The sequence below is a fragment of the Pan paniscus genome, chromosome 7, assembly GCF_029289425.2.
Source record: "Pan paniscus chromosome 7, NHGRI_mPanPan1-v2.0_pri, whole genome shotgun sequence".
NCBI lineage: Eukaryota > Metazoa > Chordata > Mammalia > Primates > Hominidae > Pan > Pan paniscus.
The window spans coordinates 48623884-48645169 of record NC_073256.2 but is presented as its reverse complement, the minus strand read 5'-3'; the positions used below and the strand labels follow the sequence as shown (position 1 = coordinate 48645169).

General features: G+C 40.3%; 1 protein-coding gene across 2 annotated transcripts; it reads left to right on the top strand.

The window, feature by feature from the left end:
* Nucleotides 1–484: 484 nt before the first annotated feature.
* Nucleotides 485–20664, top strand: SARAF (store-operated calcium entry associated regulatory factor). Of its 2 annotated transcripts, XM_003830772.5 has the most exons (6): nucleotides 485–891; nucleotides 9678–9856; nucleotides 13681–14098; nucleotides 16824–16965; nucleotides 17608–17759; nucleotides 19852–20664. In XM_003830772.5, exons 1-6 carry the CDS (start codon nucleotides 789–791, stop codon nucleotides 19875–19877), a joined length of 1020 nt encoding a protein of 339 aa, XP_003830820.1. In that variant the 5' UTR covers nucleotides 485–788; the 3' UTR covers nucleotides 19878–20664. The 2 variants fall into 2 exon arrangements, with proteins under 2 accessions (XP_003830820.1, XP_063462780.1); XM_063606710.1 differs by lacking the exon at nucleotides 19852–20664 and having other exon boundaries at nucleotides 551–891; nucleotides 17608–19338.
* Nucleotides 20665–21286: the final 622 nt, after the last annotated feature.

Genomic DNA, 21286 nt, shown 5'->3' with positions numbered 1-21286 from the left:
GCCAGACCTCAAAAGTTCAGAGAACTGTTTTCTCTGGCTGGTTCTTCATTCAGACGTTATTTTCTCCTCCTGACATTTTATAGTCTTCCGGCCTCCATGCGCAAGGAACCGTGTAAAGGTTCTGAGCCTTGAAACCAGACAATATATTTCCCTGCTACCTTTCGCTTGAATCTTCTCTGTATTTAGCAACCAGTCATAGAACACTGACCATGTACCAAGCGCTATGCTAAGTGCTGAACACACAGAGCTGAATACAGCACAGAACTACCCTTGGTACAGTTATTGAGGTTTTAATAATACATAATTTGACTACATTTCTTAGATTTCGCGTCGTGACGTTTTCAGCCTCTCAAACTGCATCGCCTACGCACAGAAGCTTCCCGAATCTCAGACGAGACACAACAAAGCTGCGCGCCGCCCTCGCCCCGCCCGCGGGCGCGGCGGTGTCAGGCCCTCGGCCCCGCCCACACCGCGGCGCCACGCCTCCAACCCGCCTCCAGCCGTGCCTCCCCTGGACCTTGGCCCCGCCCACACCGCCTCGCCCCGCCCCAAGCCGCGCTGTGCTCCAGGGGCGGGGGCCCACGGCGGCCACTCACTGAGCCCCACGGGCCGCAGCGGCAGTGACGTAGGGTTGGCGCACGGATCCGTTGCGGCTGCGGCTCTGCAGTTGGGCCGTTCCTTCGCCGCCGCCAGGGGAGGCGGTGTAGCTGCGCAGCGTCGCGCGCGCTACCGCACCCAGGTTCGGCCCGCAGGCGTCTGGCAGCCCAGCGCCATCTTCATCGAGCGTCATGGCCGCATCCTGCGGGCCGGGAGCGGCCGGGTACTGCTTGCTCCTCGGCTTGCATTTGCTTCTGCTGACCGCGGGCCCTGCCCTGGGCTGGAACGACCCTGGTGAGTGCTGCCAGGGCCCTCAGGCGCTTCGTTCGCCCTTTTCCGCCGCCGTCAGCCGGTGCAGGCTCCCCTGCGTTTCCGTGCGCCGTCTCCCCGGAGCCTGGGTGCCCGGATTCCCCATGTCTGGCCTCTTTGCTGTTCGTGCTCTCCCTGGTTCCACTGCTCTTCCCAGGCGTCTTGGGAGGCGGGTAGGGACTGCTCGAGTGGGCGGGGCGGGACGGCTGGGGATCCTTAAGGTCCCCTTTCTGCCTGCCCCGGACTCCCGGAATTTGCCCATTGTCGTCTTTCTCATCTCTGAGTATAACTGGAGAGCTGGACACTCACCTGCGCATCTGCTTTGTTGTTATGGCTGTGTGATGTCATCGTGGCCGGCTGTTGTCATGGCTGCCTGTTGCTATCGCCGGCCGTCGCCTGCCACTGGCAGTCTCTGAGTCACCCTTAGCGGACCGGGCTGCAGACCTCGCAGGTCTGTTAGCAGAATCGCAGATTGCATTCTTTTTTTTTTTTTTTTTGAGTCGGAGTCTCACACTGTCGCCCCGGCTGCACTGCAATGACGTGATCTCGGCTCACTGCAACCTCCGCCTCCCGGGTTCAAGAGATTCTCCTGCCTCGGCCTCACCGGTAGCTGGGATTACAGGTGCCCGCCACCATGCCTGGCTAATTTTTTGTATTTTTAGTAGAGACGGGGTTTTACTATGTTGGCCAGGCTGGTCTCGACCTCCTGACCTCGTGATCCACCCGCCTCATCCTCCCAAAGTCCTGGGATTACAGGCGTGAGCCACCGCGTTTTTATGAGAACCGCTGCCTCTTATCTGACGATTGCAGTGATGTACATCGCGCGGCACCAGCTCTTCCCATTGGCTTTCACCGTAGAGAAGAATTTAAAAAATAATATTCTCGGTTTTTTTTTTTTTTTTTTTTTTTGGTGATGGTACATGATAAGCGGGTTTTAGGAAAGAGGTTCTTTTATGTCAGTACAGTATTTAAATTGTCTAAAGAATTTTCATGGGATCAGTAATATTCCATGCAATTCATACGTATATGTCTATATACTTAGATACAGATTTTGACTTTTTCCATGTAATAAATGACGCATGCTGTTACATTGGAATTCTGTTAAAAAAAAAATTAAAACGACATCATTTTTGGTTTGCGAAGTAAAGATGGCATGGAAAGCATATTGCCTTTGTGATTTGGTGATTGGAAATGCCTGCATTGTCGAATTTAAGCAACAGGTTTATTTCTGTAATAGCCTATTCTTACATGCTGAAATGAGAGAGAAGGTGCTATTTGCAAGCACATCACGTTGAGTAGTCATTTGATGTGGACGTTTTATTACCAAAAATAAAAAGCCAAGTTGTATTTAAATGTCTGCACGTTTTTCTTTTGTATTTCTAGAAAGCTGTGTATGAGTGGGAGACTTGATCAGAATTACAAGTGAAAACCTAGAATGAAACTTTAATTTGTTGAACTTTGAATCAGTTCGTAAATAAATTTAATAAAGGAAGTTTACAGTTGAAGAGTCAGAAGAACTATAAAAACTATAAAAGAAGAACCAAATTAAATTAAAGATGAACCACTTCCTGGTTTATCTACGCTGTAAAACTATTGTTCTGGAACACAAAGCACCACAATATTTTGCAGAGTAAACTCAATTGTTTTATGTAAATTCTACTTCAGAGTTTACTTTGAGGAACTTTTTTGTTTTGTTTTGTTTTTTTGAGACAGTTTCGCTCTTGTCGCCCAGGCTAGAGTGCAATGGCGCGATCTCGGCTCACCGCAACCTCTGCCTCCTGGGTTCAAGCGATTTTCCTGCCTCAGCCTCCCGAGTAGCTGGGATTACAGGCATGCACCACCATGCCCGGCAAATTTTGTATTTTTAGTAGAGACAGGGTTTCTCCATGTTGGTCAGGCTGGTCTTGAACTCCCAACCTCAGGTGATCCGCCCGCCTTGGCCTCCCAAAGTGCTGGGATTACAGGCGTGAGCCACCGCACCCGGCACTTTGAGGAACTTTCTAAATGAAGATACTTTATTGACATACTATTTATTAAGTCCTTTACTAAAGCATTAATCGGCTCCCTAATTTATCTTTTGTTTGACTTGGATGCCATTACTTTAGCTCACATTGAGCAGTAATTTGTCTGGAAAAAAAAATTAGCACCATTCTAAAGAGATTACCAATGAATTTTCAAAATTCTTTATTGAATGTAATCTTAATTAAGTTACTCTTCCAGGTGTTGGGAATATAGCAGTGAACAAAACAGTGTCTTGCCTCCAAGGACTTTACCTCTATTGGGGAGAAATAGACAATAAACAGATAAACATGTAAATAGCATGCTATATTGTGAAAATTGGTATGCACCGTGTATGATAAACAGGGTAAGGAGGACATGGTGTGCGGGCAGAAGTGAAGACTTAAAAAACGTACATTGGTCAGGGAAGTCACTGTTAGGGTGACATTTGACTGGAAACCTGAAGTGGGGAGGAGGAGTAAATGACCTGAAATTACTTATATCTTTAAAGGCTCATTTGGGCTGCTCTGTGGAAAACAGACCGAAGAGGGTAGGAGGGAAGCAGGGAAACCAGTGAATTAATATATATTGCTATCTATTTTAATATTGTACAGTAAGTTCTTAGAGTGGTGACCGCTTGGCCCAGGGCAGGAGCAGTAGAGAGCTGGTTAGAGTAGCTGGATTCTCTTGTCACCTGTTTGGAAGGTGGAGCTAACATGATCTTCTGAAGGATTAGATGTAGGAGTGAGAGGAGAGAAGATGAGAAATCCAAGGTTTTTGGCTTGAGCAACTAGAAGCATGGAGTTAACCATTTCCTGAGATGTGGAAGAATGTGGGATGATCAGGTTTAGGGGAGTTTGGTTTTGTTTATCTTGTTTGAGACCTGCCGTGGATTTTGATTTATGAGTCTGGAGTTTAGGGAGCTCCTGTGTCCCTTGACTGATCTAACTAGTGGGGCGTGGGTATTAGAATTTTGTTCTTGGACCTTAAGAATCTCTAGGGAAGAAAGCTGGCTATAGGATTATGGTAATGCTATTCCATCTTAAAACTTTCAGTAATATTTATCATACCTCATCACCTGTTATGCTTCAAGTACTCTGCCAGATAATAAATTATATCTAAGCTTCACAACAAATTTCAAGGTTGATAATATTTTAATTTTGTAGGTGAGGAAACTTCTACACAGGTAAATTAAATGCCTTGGCCAAAGTCACAGCCAGTTAGTGACACCAACTTAGTTCAGTGTTCTTTGCATTATTGCAACTCTGTTACAATAAATTCAATTTATTATTTCTGTTATTTAGTTGATTAATACAGTCTGATTTTTCTAAACCATTGAACATTTTCATTGTCTTATTTTTTATGTATGAGGAGGTAGTAGTTTGTGTTTAATGTAGCATAGTTTATTTGAATATAGTTCTTGGAAATTTTAGATCTGTTGGCCATGTGGAATTAAATTTTTATATAGCTTTAGGTGGATTTTCTTGTGGCTGCATAGTCAATTATGCCAGTGCTATTTATTAAAGAAGACATCTTTTATCCACTAAATTAAAAAGACCACTTCATCTTACTGAATTCCCAAATGTATCTTGATTTATTTCTGATCTTTCTTTTGTTTCACAATTTCCTTGTCTCTGTTCCAATTCCCTACTATTTTGATTATAATCTTTTTTTTTTTTTTTTTTTTTGAGATGGAGTTTCACTCTTGTCGCCCAGGCTGGAGTGCAGTGGTAGCAATATCAGCTCACTGCAACCTCCACCTCCTGGATTCAAGTGATTCTCCTGCTTCAGCCTCCCAAATAGCTGGGACTACGGGCGTATGCCACCACATCCAGCTAATTTTTGTATTATTAGTAGAGATGGGGTTTCACCATGTTGTCCAGGCTGATCTCGAACTCCTGACCTTAGGTGATCTGCCCTCCTTGGCCTCCCAAAGTGCTGGGGTTACAGGTGTGAGCCACCGTGCCTGGCTGATGATAATAATTTTATAGTAACCTTTACTATCTGGTAACCTATGTGTTCTTTTTCAAAAAAAAATTGTCCACAGGACCTTTAACATAATTTCTTTCCCCAAAAAACCCTATTGGGTTCCTGGTTGGAAGTATATTTAGGTCTCTCTCTCTCTCTCTATTTTTTATATAGATAGGGTATTGACCTTAAGTTTATTAGATTGATTAGATTCATATTAAATACTTGTGGGAAATACATCATAGGAGATGTTGTAACATCAGTTTGTTCCACCATTAGCAAAGCGATGGTTGGCAAACCCAGCCAGACTTTTTCCTTTAGAGTTTTTGAATATATTTCTCCATTTTCTTTTTCTATCCTGTTGAGATACCTGAAGCTTTTCTAAGTCTTATCTTTTCTATATGGCTTGTTTTCTCCCTATTCTTCTGGCAATTTGTAGAATCTTTTTTTGTCTTCAGTGTTCTAAAATTTACTTTTCGTGTGCCTTTGTGTGGTCTGTTTCTCAGGCCTGGGTATTTGTTGGGCCCTTTCAGTATGACAACTCAAGTCCTTCAGTGTAGGAACTTTTCTTGAATTACAGCCTGGAGTTTGTCTAATCAGATTCTCTTGTTCATTCTTTCAGAAGCCCTTGTTGGATTTTTGGACTTTCTGAACTGGTCCTGAACTGGTAATTTTCTTTCTTTTTTTTCCTCCTACTGTTTTTTTTCTTTCTTTCTTTTTTTTTTTTTTTGAGACGGAGTCTAGCTCTGTCCCCCAGGCTGGAGTGCAGTGGCACCATCTTGGCTCACTGCAACCTCTGCTTCCTGGGTTCAAGCGATTCTCCTGTCTCATCTTCCTGAGTAGCTGGGATTACAGGTGCCCGCCACCATGCCTGGCTAATTTTTGTATTTTTAGTAGAGACGGGGTTTCACCATATTTGCCAGACTGGTCTCGAACTCCTGACCTTGTGATCTGCCTGCCTCGGCCACCCAAAATGCTGGGATTACACGCGTGAGCCACTGTGCCCAGCCTTTCTCTCCTACTTTCTATCTTTTTGCTCTACTTTCTTTTTTCTTTTTCCTTTTTTTTCAGATGGAGCCTTGCTCTATTGCCAGGCTGGAGTGCAGTGGCGCAATCTTGGCTCACTGCAACCTCTGCTTCCTGGGTTTAAGCAATTCTCCTGCCTCAGCCCCCTGAGTAGCTGGGACTACAGGCACGCGCCACCATCCCCAGCTAATTTTTGTATTTTTAGTAGAGCCGGGGTTTCACCGTGTTCGCCAGGATGGTCTTGATCTCTTGACCTCGTGATCCGCCTGCCTCGGCCTCCCAAAGTGCTAGGATTACAGGCATGAGCCACCACGCCCGGCCTCTTTTTGCTCTACTTTCTAGAAGATTTTCTTTTAACAGTTCTGTCGTATGTATGTATTTATTTATTTATGTTTTGTGACAGGGTCTCACTCTATCACCCAGGCTGGAGTGCATGGCTCACTGCAGCCTCGACCTCCCCAGGCTCAGGTGATTCTCCCACCTCAGCCTTCTAAGTAGCTGGGACTGCAGGTGTGTGCCACCACACCTGGCTAATGTTATAATTTTTTTTGTAGAGACAGGGTTTTGCCATGTTGCTTAGGCTGGTCTTAAACTCTTGGGCTCAAGTGATCTGCTTGCCTTGGCCTCCCAAAGTGCTGGGATTACAGGCATGAGCCACTGCACCTGGCAGTTCTGTTGTTTTTAATCTTGGCTGTCCTGTTTTTAATTTCCAAAAGTTCTTGTTTTTTCTCTGAGTATCCCTTTTAAAAATGATTGTTTTATTAACACAGTCTTTTTCTCTTATCTCTCTGAGGATATTACAGTGTTTTTAAAAAAGTTTTCTTCTTGTGCGTCATCTCTTTTTTCCTCCTGCTTCCTTTTGTTGTTGTTTTGTCCTGGTTGCTGTATTTCATGTTAGGGGCTGTTTTGTCTGTTTAATGTTACTGTAACACAATACCACAGACTGGGAAATTTATTAAAAAACTGAATTCATTTCTCACAGTTCTGGAGGCTGAGAAGTTCAATATTAAGGTGCTGGCATCTGGTGAGGGCGTTCTTGCTGCGTCATCCCATGGTGGAAGGCAGAAGGGAGAGAGAGAGAGAGGGGAAAGGGGCCTAACTCATCCTTTTATCAGGAGTCCACTCCTGCGATAACTAACCCAGTCCTGCAAGAACAGCATTAATCTATTCATGAGGGCAGAGCCCTCTTAAAGATTCCATCTTTCAACACTGTTGCATTGGGGATTAAGTTTCCAACATGTGAACTTTGGGGGACACATTCAAACCATAGCAGGGACTTTCCTCATATTTTTAGTAATCCTTGGCTCCCTGCTCACGGTTAACTCTGGGGAACCAAAAAGCTCATTGGAAGCTATCAGTGTGCAGTTGCACTTTTGATTTTGAACTTCACAACAGGGTGACCTAGGTTGCTCTTTTTTGGAGGAAGTTCCTGATGTCAGTGTATTTAGGTACTTCTTCTTGGTTAGATTACCAAGGGAATGGTCATCCAGTCTCCCACAGAGGACAAGGGGATGGCTGTTAGCATTTTGTGCACCATGTGGGGAAGGAGAACTGTGCTTTCAGCAGTCAGAGTGCACACAGTCACTTGGGTTCCCTGTTTGGTTGTTTTTGTCCCCATGCCCTTTACTATGCCAGATGGTCCCCAATGCAAATCCCTTCAGTTTTATCCTCTCCAGAGAATACATCTCCAGACAGTTTCCTTAGTGGGGAAGAGGGAGTTAGAACAGTGTGGAGTTGGGAAGAGGATCTGGGAATATGGCTTCCTCTCAAGTAGCTTTCACCCTGTAGTGTGTATTCCAGGCATCTCCCATTCCAGAGCCGCCATTTCCCGTTTTTTTTTTTTTTTTTTTTTTTTTTTAGGGATTCTGTTATGTACATCAGGTTGATTCTCAGTTTCCCCCTTAGCTATTCTGGCATTTGTCTTTCACTTAGGTCTAGTCATCTACCACTAGTCCATTTACTTTCTCCTTCCAAAATTCTGCTGTCATCTCCTCTTTGGTTTTACCTGACCACAGTCATTCACATCATCAAAACAATGTATTTATTATAGTTTTAGTAGAATTTTGGGAGGCTGCAAATTCTGCTAATCTGACAGGTTGAATATAGGGAATTGGGTACTCACAAAATGGTAGAAAGCGATGCCTATTACATCTGCCACATTGAAAAATAGATTGTTCATGTCAAGCTTCATGACAGCCAGGAAGCTGATTAGAGGATACTATCAGTTTGAAAACTCATGGTCTCCATGCCTGTGTTTACTAGCTGAAGGACAGAGCACTGTATAAGTCTAGGGTCTGCTTTCCAGATTTTGCTCGAGTCCCTCTGGTTGGCAGAACTGAAATTGCTTTTGGCAACTATAGCTGCAAGAGGTTTTGGGATTCCTTTTGCTTTGCAGGAAGGCATACCTGTTTGAGGGTGAAGTGGATGTTGACTGAGCCAATCCACAGCATCTTCCATCAATAATCCACAACATGATAAATAGGAAGACTTTGTCCTTATTTTCCAATAATGCATAGAAATTCATTTTTTTTTTTTGAGATGGAGTTTCATTCTTGTTGCCTAGGCTGGAGTGCAATGGTGTGATCTTGGCTCACTGCAACCTCCTCCTCCCAGGTTCAAGCGATTCTCCTGCCTCACCCTCCTAAGTAGCTGGGATTACAGGCATGTGCCACCACTCCCGGCTAATTTTGTATATTTAGTAGAGATGGGGTTTCGCCGTGTTGGCTAGGCTGGTCTCGAACTCCTGAGCTCAGGTGATCCACCTGCCTCGGCCTCCCAAAGTGCTGGGATTACAGGTGTGAGCCACCACACCCAACCTAAAAATTTCATTTTTGCACATGAATGCCAGACATAATTTTATTGTTTTGACTCCTCCTTTCAAAGTCTCTTGTCAGTATGTTTTAAATTTTTTAGTTTGTGAAATAGTTTAAATAGTTTTGATTTTTAAAATTATGAAATACCTAAAGTATTTAAACATACAGAAGTGTACAATGAACCTACACGTAGTCATCACCCAGTTTTATTGAATCTTTATATTTTGCCATATTTGCTACAAATCCCCCACTCCCAGTAATAAAACATTAGGAATAGAGCTAAAATCTCTTTTCTTTCTCTCTCCCTAGACTAGATACTTATTTGAATTTGGTGTTAAATCCTTCCCATACATGTTTTCATGTTGTTATTATATACATATATAGACATTAACAGTATGTAGTACTGTTTTGCCTTTTTTAAAGGTTTATGTAAAGCTATCATACAAAACATTCTGCAACTTGTATTTTGTTTAAAATGTTTTTGCCATCTATCTAGTTTGATACATGAATTCTAGTTCACTCATTTTAACTGCTATGTAATATTCCACTGTAATAGGTCAGAATGTGTTAATTTCTTCACCTGTTGATGGACATTTAAAGCATTAAATGGCTTCAGGAACATGCTTATATTCTTGCCATTTTAATTAACCACTATTATTATTACACAGTAGTACAATGTTTCAGGTTAATGAACTTTTTGTTCTTTTGATTTAGCAAAAATGATGTACAACTTGTGCTGTAGAAGCATCTGGCCTGAAATGCAGGGAGATCTTAAAAGTGTGACCTGAATTTTGTTCAGAAGGCCTGAATGTTGTTGGGATAGTTTTGAGAAATAGATTCATCCTCTCTTAGCCATCCTCAGAAGGCAAGAAAGGCATTTCCTATGACGAGAGTTTCGTTAGGATGAACCTTTCTTTCTCTGACACGATACTTACTTTGTGTTCCTCTGTTTTCTTGCTGTTTCAGACAGAATGTTGCTGCGGGATGTAAAAGCTCTTACCCTCCACTATGACCGCTATACCACCTCCCGCAGGCTGGATCCCATCCCACAGTTGAAATGTGTTGGAGGCACAGCTGGTTGTGATTCTTATACCCCAAAAGTCATACAGTGTCAGAACAAAGGCTGGGATGGGTATGATGTACAGGTAATATCCACTACAGTGATGGCAGTCTAAATGGGGTTTTTATTCAGTAAATTGTTTATTGGGACATTATTCAGTCTTTTGAGGGTGCCCCTATGGAAATCTCAGATCAGCCTAAAATATGTAAGTAAATCAATCACTCTTCCTGTGGAAGAAATGGCCTCCAAAAGAAATGAACCGATTTTAAAGCCTGAAAATACTCATTTTAGTTTTTGTATCGTGACCTCCTTCTAAGATATTTGTAAATTTTCACAACTTTTTATATACTTGAGGGTGAGGGATAGGGGATATCTTATGGTTGTCATTTTCCTGTCGTTCCTCAAAGAATACCAACCTACCCTTAAGACAAAGTTAAGATAATTAGGAATTATAGATCGTAAATAGTAGGGGTTCATATATCTCTATTGTGCTTCTAGCACTTGATTTTAAAATTGTCTTAGAACTGAGGGTGGTTACTTTTGAAAGGAAGCATTTCAGCAGGTTTCATTTATTGCCTTTGGGACGCTGGTGTTTTGTATACGAGCAGAGCATCTCCTTGAAGTTCCAAAACTGAATATGCTTTAGAGATAGATTTTATTAAATGAATTCAGTTTAAATCACTAGTTACATATTTCTACTTTGTATTCTGACTGCTTTCAAAAGGGATTTAAGACGACTGGTCACAAGGCAAGAAACTTGTGTTGACGATTTCCCCTCTCCATCAGAATGATATTCTTGTTTGATACAACCTTTATGTGTGGTCTTTGCAATTCAGAGAGGAAGTTGATGTGTACTGGGTGATACTTACTTCACAATATTTTCCCCCAGTACTGCTAAGTTGAATCATAGAATTCTCTGGGTTATAGCAGAAGTCTCACTCCACTTTACTTATGACTTTTAGAGTCTTGATGGGAAAAAAAGGCAGTAATGGTGATGTCATTCATTAAACATGTATTAATTGCAGTATACAAAAATGAATAAGGTAGAATGAAGAAACTGTCTTACTAGTAGAAGAAGTAAGACAGGCACTCAGATTACATGTAGGTCCCAACACAACATTATAAAGTCACGTCTGGTTGGAGCCATTGGGACTTAAAGGATGAGACATTTGTGCTGTGTTAGGAAGGAATGATTACATTTTTAGAGAGGAAAGGCTAGAGAAGGGAATAGCATGAGCAAAGGAGTGTTGAGCATATCATACATTGGCTTATGTTTAGTAGCAGGAGAGAGGCCATTTAGTAGCAGGACAGAAACTCCTTCTATTCCAAGAGTTGAAATTTAAATACAGTACTTAGAAGCTACTTGTAAGTATGCACGATTAAGGAAGTGGTAGTTAACATGAAATACCAATACAAGTTTAGCTTGTTTTATTTACCTAAGTCAACAAACTTATGAATCTTCCTCCAAATAAAATTATTTTAAAAACAGTGTAGTAACAGCAACAAAAGAAAAACTGCATCTTATCCAAATGAAAAACTTTTGACTATCAAAGGACATCATCAAGAAAGTGAAAAGACAACCTACAGAATGGGAGGAAGCTTAGCAAATCATAATTGGTGAGGGACTTGTATTTAGAATATAAAATAACTCTTACAACTCAGTAAGAAAACAACCAAGTTAAAAATGGCAGAGCATCTGAATAGACATTTCTACAAGAAAGATATATAAGTAATAAATAAGCACATGAAAAGTGTTCCTTATTATTAGCCATCAGAGAAATGCAAATCAAAGCCACAGTAAGATACCACTTCACACTCAGTAGGAAGGCTATAATAAAAAAGATAACAAGGCTGGTGAGGATGTGGAGAAATTGGAACCCTCATACACTGCTGTTGGGAATGTGAAATGGTCCAGCTGCTTTGGAAAATTGGCAGTTCCTCAAAAGTTTAAATATAGAGTTACCATGTATGCCTCAGTCATTCCACTCCAAGGTATATACACCCAAGAGAATTGAAAACACATGTCCACACAAAAACTTGCATACAAATATACATAGCAGCATTATTCATAATAGCCAAAAAGTAGAAACAATTCAAATGTCCATTACTAATGAACGATAAATAAAAGGTGGTATATCCATGCAAAGAAATATTATTTAGCCATAAAAAAGTGAAATAGTAATACATGCTACAACGTGGATGAATCTTGAAAATGTTATGCTAAGTGAAAGAAGCCAGTCACAAAAGACCACGTATTGTATTATTACATTCCTGTGAACTGTCCATTTAGGGAAATACATATAGACAGAAAGTTGGTTGGGAGGTGTGTGGTGGGAGAATGGAGAGTGACTGCTAATGGGCACAAGATTTCTTTGGGGTGACGAAAATATTCTAAAATTGATTGTGGTGACAGTAGCACAACTGTGAATATACTAAAACCATTGAAATGGGTGAATTGTATGGTATGTGTGAATTATATTTCAATAAGTCTATTATAAATGAAGTAAAATAGTGTGAACTTTGAAAGAGGAAAATAATTTGTACAAAAATTTGCAGAAGGGCAACAGAACCAATTAAATCTACTTTAGCTTGTGTCTTTTTTCATTTTTTTTGAGACGGAGTCTCCCTCTGTCACCCAGTCTGGAGTACAGTGCAGTGACATGATCTTGGCTCACTGCAACCTCTGCCACTGGGTTCAAGTCGTTCTCCTGCCTCAGCCTCTATTTTTGAAGTAGCTGGGATTACAGGCGCCTGCCACCATGCCCACCTCATTTTTGTATTTTTCGTAGAGATGGGGTTTTGCCATTTTGGCCAGGCTGTTCTTGAACTCCTGACCTCAGGTGATCTGCCCACCTTGGCCTCCCAAAGTGCTGGGATTACAAGCATGAACCACCGCGCCTGGCCTTTAGCTTGTATCTTAAGAGTTAAAGAAGCATATTGCTTTTTCCACCACAAAATATAGAATGTAGACCAAACTTGGGCATATATTTTTTTATAAGGTGGACATTTTTGGGGCTAGCCTGGGTTCTTTTTGCATTTTTCTAAATATCTTTAAAAAATACAAGAGAATTACATAGAATTGGACCCTGGAAAGTTAGTCCATGGTTTTATAAAATTTGTGTAGAAAAGTTTTTTTCTCTGAAGGTTATGTAATATCTCTGTTGCTTTGTGTAGCTACCAGACATTCATATATGATGCTGTTTTGAGCCTTAACATCTTTTAAGAAATCTGGATTTTTAAAGAAAGCATCTTGTACAACAGTGGCAAAAAGTTGACATTTTGGCAGTTTGCTTAAATTTTATAAATTGTAGAATACTTAATATGTTCAGATGGATATATAACATGTATATGTAAAGAATAAAGAATAGTAATAAAACGAATACTCATATACGCAATATCCAGCATAAGAAGTAGAACACAGATACCACCATTATCTTTGAAGCCCCTCATTTTCCTTCCCTTAGACATGAATACTTACCATTGTGAATTTTGCGGATCATTCCCTTGCTTCATTTTGCAATTTTATGATGGATATATAGCCCAAGTAACATTTTTTTTTTCTTGAGACGGAGTCTTGCTCTGTTGCTCAGGCTAGAGTGCAATCACGATCTCAGCTCACTGCAAACTCCACCTCCCAGGTTCAAGTGATTCTCCTGCCTCAGCCTCCTTAGTAGCTGGGATTATAGGCGCCTGCCACTGCGCCTGGCTAATTTTTGTATTTTTAATAAAGATGGGGTTTCACCATCTTGGCCAGGCGGGTCTCGAACTCCTGACCACGTGATCTACCCGCCTTGACCTCCCAAAGTGCTGAGATTACAGGTGTGAGCCACTGCGCCCGGCCCCCAAGTAACATATATTAAATGAAAAAAATGTTTGTTTCTAATAGTCTGTTTCTATTTTTCTTCACAGTGGGAATGTAAGACGGACTTAGATATTGCATACAAATTTGGAAAAACTGTGGTGAGCTGTGAAGGCTATGAGTCCTCTGAAGACCAGTATGTACTAAGAGGTTCTTGTGGCTTGGAGTACAATTTAGATTATACAGAACTTGGCCTGCAGAAACTGAAGGAGTCTGGAAAGCAGCACGGCTTTGCCTCTTTCTCTGATTATTATTATAAGTGGTCCTCGGCGGATTCCTGTAACATGAGTGGATTGATTACCATCGTGGTACTCCTTGGGATCGCCTTTGTAGTCTATAAGCTGTTCCTGAGTGACGGGCAGTATTCTCCTCCACCGTACTCTGAGTATCCTCCATTTTCCCACCGTTACCAGAGATTCACCAACTCAGCAGGACCTCCTCCCCCAGGCTTTAAGTCTGAGTTCACAGGTATGTTTCCCTCGCAGTGGCCATAAATAGAGCGGGTGTGAGGTTAGTGCATCCTGTGCTTGGTTCTGAAATAGAAAATCGTTGCATTGGGAAACCAAAGGAGGTTTGTCTTCTCATTTTGTTTTTTACTTTCAACTTCTTTTACCTCTTCTGTTTGGCTCTCTCCCAAGGTATATTGTGGTTGCTATGTTAATGCCTGATTGGCCAGGCGTGGTGGCTCACGCCTGTAATCCCAGCACTTTGGGAGGCCGGGGTGGGCAGATCACTTGAGGTCGGGAGTTTGAGACCAGCCTGGCCAAGATGGTAAAATGCCGTTCTTACTAAAAATACAAAAATTAGCCGGGTGTTATGGCAGGCACCTGTGATTCCAGCTGCTTGGGAGACTGAGGCATGAGAATCACTTGAACCCGGGAGGTGGAGGTTGCGGTGAGCCGAGATTGCGCCACTGCACTCCAGCCTGAGTGACAGAGCGAGACCCTGTCTCCAAAAAAAAAAAAAAAAAAAAATGCCTGATTAAATTATAAATACTCTTAATCAGAGAAACTTGATCAACTTTGCTAATAATCATTTGCCCTGACCCCTGTCTCACACTATACATAAAAATTAATTCTTTAAGTATTATAAATCTCAACGTAAAAGGTAAAACAATTAAGTTTCCAGAATAAAACATAGGAGAATATTTGTTATGACCTTAGGATAGGGAAAGATTTCTTAAACAGAACATAAAAAGTACTAGCCACAAAAGAAAACATGGGTAAATTAGACTTTATTTAAATTAAGAACATCTAATCATCAAAAGGCACTATTAGAGTGGAAAGGCAAGCTACAGACTGGGAAAAATTTACGAAACGTATTTCCGGCATATATATATATATATAAAAAACATATTTCCGGTAGAACATAAAATGAACTCCTGTAAATCTGAGCAACAGGCAGACAGGCCCTCCAAAGAGGACTTGAATGCCCATTTTATAATAAGAGAAGACATCTACTTCACCACTCCCCAGCCTTTTTGGCACCAGGGACCAGCTTTGTGGAAGACAATTTTTCCACGGACTAGGGGGGTTGGGGTGGGGTGGGGTGGGGAGAGAAGGTTTTGGGATGATTAAAGCATATTACATTTATTGTGTACTTTATTTATGTTGTTATTACATTGTAATATATAATGAAATAATTAACAACTCATGTAATGTAGAACCAGTGGGAGCCCTGAGCTTGTTTTCCTGCAACTGGATGGTCCCATCTGGGGGTGATGGGACACAGTGACAGATCATCAGGCATTAGATTCTCATAAGGAGCATGCAACCTAGATCCCTCGCATGTGCAGTTCACAGTAGGGTGTGTGCTCCTATGAGAATCTAATGCTGCTGCTGATCTGACAGGAGGCCGAGCTCAGGTAGTAATGTAAGTGATGGGGGAGTGGCTTTAAATAGAGATGAAGCTTCAGTCGCTTGCCTGCTGCTCACCTCCTGCTGTGTGGCTCAGTTCCTAACAGGCCATGGAGCAGTACTGGGGTCCCAACCCATGATTTACATGGTCAACAGAAATAAGAAAAGGTGCTTAGCATCATTAGTCTCCCGAGAAATGCAGATGAAAACCACAGGGAGATTATTTTTAGCCACCAGATAACCACCATAATGGCTAACGTTAAAAAGACAGAGTACCAAGTATGGGCAAGAATGTAGAGTGACTGGAACTTTCATACTTTGCCGGTAGGAGTTAAAATGGTAAAACAACCCAAACATGCATACCCAATTCTGTTCCTACATATATACCTGGGAGAAGTGAATGCATGGTGCACCAAGAAAGATGCACAGGAATGTTCATAGCAGTTTTATTTATAACTGCCAAAAAATGGAGGTGGAATATCCATAAACATTAGAATGGCACTGTGTAAATTTTTCACACGGTGGAAGACACATGAGTTAAGAAAAAAACTGATAATGCAATGGTAGGATTGACTCCCATAGACATAATGATGTGCCGGACACAGAATACATACTTTGTGATCCTGTTTAGAAAAAGTTCATGAATGGACAGAATTAAAATATGGTAAGAGAAGTTAAAGTAGTGCTGATCTCTGACATAGATGGGAATCTATTAGGAGTTGTCATGAGGGAGCCTTCTGGGGTGCCAGAAATGGTTTATTGGTGTGGGTGGTGGTTACATGGATAGGTACATATGTACAAATCTGTTGTGCCACACGTGTAAGATTAGCACACTTTCTTATATATATGTATACATCAGTTAAAACTTCCTCTGAGCAGAAGATACTTTTTAGGTCCCTTTGAGATCTGACTTCCCAACTGACACAAATAAATATCTGGCTGCCTCCCCTTGGATTCCTCGGTTAGAGACTGAGGCACAGCTCTCAACTGGAGCTCTTAGAGACTCCACTTAGAGTTTGTACTGCAGAGAGAAAGTAACCCTGAAAAGTAGGGTGATTTTCTAGTAGCTGATTGAGCAGGGCAGATGTCATTTTATAGCAAGACCCTCCCCAGTCCCAAAATCTATCCCTCTCCTCCCGTATCTATGGGAAATGCTCTCCCTCATTATAAACCAGTATTTTACAAATACCTTTTTGAATACAACTTGTTAATAACTTGATGCCTGAGTATTATTAATAATTCAGTACAGATGAAATAATCGAAATGTTACATTATCTTTGCTTTTGTAGACTGTCATGTTTAAGTGAGGATACATAATAAATCATTTTTATTTTAAGGACCGCAGAATACTGGCCATGGTGCAACTTCTGGTTTTGGCAGTGCTTTTACAGGACAACAAGGATATGAAAATTCAGGACCAGGGTTCTGGACAGGCTTGGGAACTGGTGGAATACTAGGATATTTGTTTGGCAGCAATAGGTAAGCTTTTTGCATTGATCTCACTTGCTCTTTAATTCAAGAGGCTTGTTTTGCTTACAATTTAACTGCATTTAGTTTTGCTAAGGAAAATAAATTGTGGTGACGTTAGCCTATTAAATAAGATTCTCTGAGAAGGGGGAAGGTACACTATATGTGTTTTGATCAGTATTGTGTATGTTATTTTCTTTCACTGTGTTTCTTCCTGTGTCACCCTCATAGATATTATGAGATAACAAAAAGACTGTTTAGTTGACATCTGAGAAAATAAGAAGGCAGGAAAGAATATAGCATTTGGGGAACAGTTAGTCTGGTTTGGTAGGAGAATGATAAAAGTAAGGCTGGAAAGAACTTGGGGCCAGATTTTGGAATATGAAGTATTAATGGTAGTTTAAGTTTAGATTTTATTCGAGTGCAAATTCAGAAAGAGCATTGACTCCCTGTCACTTTTCCCCCATAGCAGTGACCATAATAATGGCAGAAATATGAAACGGTTTTTATTTCATGTTAACTCTGATATACCAGAACATTCAGGAAAAAATACTTGATAAAGATATTTTTTTTCTGACAGTTTAGGAACAGGAAGGTATTTAAAAATTATAGCCACAAGAAAAAAATGCCTAACCTACTTTTATCCCTTTAAAGAGCGGCAACACCCTTCTCAGACTCGTGGTACTACCCGTCCTATCCTCCCTCCTACCCTGGCACGTGGAATAGGGCTTACTCACCCCTTCGTGGAGGCTCGGGCAGCTATTCGGTATGTTCAAACTCAGACACGAAAACCAGAACTGCATCAGGTAAGAGCAAAAAATACAAGTTCCTTTTACCTAGGAGTAAAGTACAGAAATAGTTTGGGAACTTTAGAAGAAGATTATCTGTTTAGCAACCATGGTTTTATTTGGTGTACCTACCAAAAATATTAATAGCACAGTTAACTGAGATCCCACTTTTAAACATTCTTTAAAAATCAAACAGGGATTTGATTTAGGCTTAGCTCTACCATAGACCAAGGTTTTAACTTGAACCTTACTGGGTGCTAGCTTCCCCATATATTTAATTCTGTGATCTCTAGAGATCCTTTAAGTTCTAAACTAGACTTTTCTAAGTAGAAGCTTAAACTTAAAATTCAATAACATTCAAAAAAGATATTGAGGTATACTTTAATTTTCAAAAATATGATTGTAATGTTTATTGGAATGCTCAGAGGATATTTTGTAAAAAGCAAAGATATAAAAAAGCAAAGGAATAACTGGATTAAGCATCAAGCCTAATTGGGAGCTGCTGGGTAAGGAGGCCATGAGAGATTGCTCTGGAGTAGCTTTGTCTTTCAGGAGAAGGAAGTTATAGAACAATGATTAATTCTTGAAATTGATAGAAAAATATATTTAAATATGTTTTAAAATGTGAGTAGAATTCTCATAATGCTGGTTTGGATATATATTGATACATTCAATTAAAAAAACTGGTACTACCTCCTAAAATTGAACCTATGCATACTTCCAAAGGACAGAGCAGTTTTGCTCTCAGATATATCGCCACAGAAATGCATACACTTGTGTGCTGGCAGATAAGCACAAGACTGTTCATAGCATCCCTATTCATAATTGCCCAAAACTGGAAACAGCCCACGTATCCATCAGCAGTAAAATGGATGAATAAATTGAGTTATGTTTGCTGTATTGCAGTGGGTTACTATGCAACTAAGAATAAGTAGTTGTGTGCAATAACATGGATAGATCTACCAAATATAAAGAAGCCAGACACAAAAGAATATATACACTATGATGATAGCAGTTACATTTTATAAAATACACATGCAAAAACAGGCAAAACTAATTTATGGTGTTAGAGTATGAGATAGTAGGTACTTCTGGGAAGAAAAAAAGGAGTTGGGAGAATATATAAAAATATGACTAGGTAAGGCCAGGCACGGTGGCTCACACCTGTAATCTCAGCACTTTGGGAAGCTGAGATGGGTGGATCACCTGAGGTCAGGAGTTCGAGACTAGCCTACCCAACATGGTGAAACCCCATGTCTGCTAAAAATACAAAAATTAGCTGGGTGTAGTGGCACATGCCTGTAATCCCAGCTATTTGGGAGGGTGAGGCAGGAGAATCGCTTGAACCCGGGAGGCAGAAGTTGCAGTGAGCCGAGATTGCACCATTGCACTCCAGCCTGGGCAACAAGAGCAAAACTCTGTCTCAAAAAAAAAAAAAAAAAAAAAAAAAAAAAAATATATATATATATATATATATATATATATATATGGCTAGGTAAGACATCATGACAGAAAAATATTCATTCTCAGTGGAAAGAAGACTTGCACAAAATCATGACTATGAACTAGAAATGTATGGGAATTATATGAAAGAAAATCATAAAAACCAAATAATGTAAACCTGAAAATAATTGAGAGACTTTCTAGATAGGAAGACTTGTCATCCTGTAGCCTGTGTGTGTGTGCACAGTGTCTTAAGTAACGCTTAAGCATCTAAAGTCCGTAACCCTCCCCACATTACGTCTCTTACCACTGGAGTTGTGAGAGGTAGCAGGGCATGGCTTATGCGCCACTGGCCTCTGTCTTTTTGGCTTAGACTTTGAGTATTGCCTGTACCATGGTGGCCCCACTATAGAATGCATTCTGTTTTTTGGGGTCCTAACTGTTATTCCCAGCAACCATGTGTGAGTGTAGCAGGCTTGATGATTGGGAAGGTTGCTGTGGGAGGCGATGCACTGTCCTGCTTAGCCCAGTTCCACCTAGTGGCTCACTCTTTCCTTTCCTCCTATCTCATTCATTTGCTGACAATAAACATGTATGACTTGTAATTTTATAAGCAATTCTAATGCATTTTTAAAAACTAATGTAAATTTTACCCCTCTCATTCTAGGATATGGTGGTACCAGGAGACGATAAAGTAGAAAGTTGGAGTCAAACACTGGATGCAGAAATTTTGGATTTTTCATCACTTTCTCTTTAGAAAAGTACTACCTGTTAACAATTGGGAAAAGGGGATATTCAAAAGTTCTGTGGTGTTATGTCCAGTGTAGCTTTTTGTATTCTATTATTTGAGGCTAAAAGTTGATGTGTGACAAAATACTTATGTGTTGTATGTCAGTGTAACATGCAGATATATATTGCAGTTTTTGAAAGTGATCATTATTGTGGAATGCTAAAAATACATTAATTTCTAAAACCTGTGATGCCCTAAGAAGCATTAAGAATGAAGGTGTTGTACTAATAGAAACTAAGTACAGAAAATTTCAGTTTTAGGTGGTTGTAGCTGATGAGTTATTACCTCATAGAGACTATAATATTCTATTTGGTATTATATTATTTGATGTTTGCTGTTCTTCAAACATTTAAATCAAGCTTTGGACTAATTATGCTAATTTGTGAGTTCTGATCACTTTTGAGCTCTGAAGCTTTGAATCATTCAGTGGTGGAGATGGCCTTCTGGTAAGTGAATATTACCTTCTGTAGGAAAAGGTAGAAAATAAGCATCTAGAAGGTTGTTGTGAATGACTCTGTGCTGGCAAAAATGCTTGAAACCTCTATATTTCTTCCGTTCATAAGAGGAAAAGGTCAAATTTTTCAACAAAAGTCTTTTAATAACAAAAGCATGCAGTTCTCTGTGAAATCTCAAATATTGTTGTAATAGTCTGTTTCAATCTTAAAAAGAATCAATAAAAACAAACAAGGGGTTTAGTCTCATTCTTTCTATTAGCCTAGGCACAAATAAATGTTACTTTTTGTTTTTTTAAACCCTTTTTCCCAAAGGGGAAAGTTCATGCAGAAGTTCTGTCTCCCTAAACAGTAATTTTATGTGGTAGTCATACCTTAGTCTTTTGGTAAATGTTTTCAAAAAGTAATTTACAAATGGTGTGGAAGCCTCTGCCAAAAAATAGCTTTTGAAAAAAATAATTAAATCTCCAAGCCTCCCAACCCATCAGAGATTGCATGGTTACACTTAGTTAAGCTTCATAACCTCAAAGCCCCAGTTTTATATCTTATGTGTTTAATGATTTTTGCCATTTAAAACTGCAGTTACTTTTCACCAACCAATAGGAACCAATTTAAAACAAACCCTTATTAAGACTATTGCATAATAGAACTATCCTCTTTTCATCAGTAAAACAGTAGAAATTTTAACTGATAGAAGAAACACAGCTTTACTTTATGTATATTCCACTAAATCCTTACCCCATTTCTCCTTAGTAGCAGGATATGGAGTAAAAGAGAATGTAGTTTGTTGCTTTTTTTTTTTTTTTTTTTTGAGACAGAGTCTCGTTCTGTCACCAGGCTGGAGTGCAGTGGCATGATCT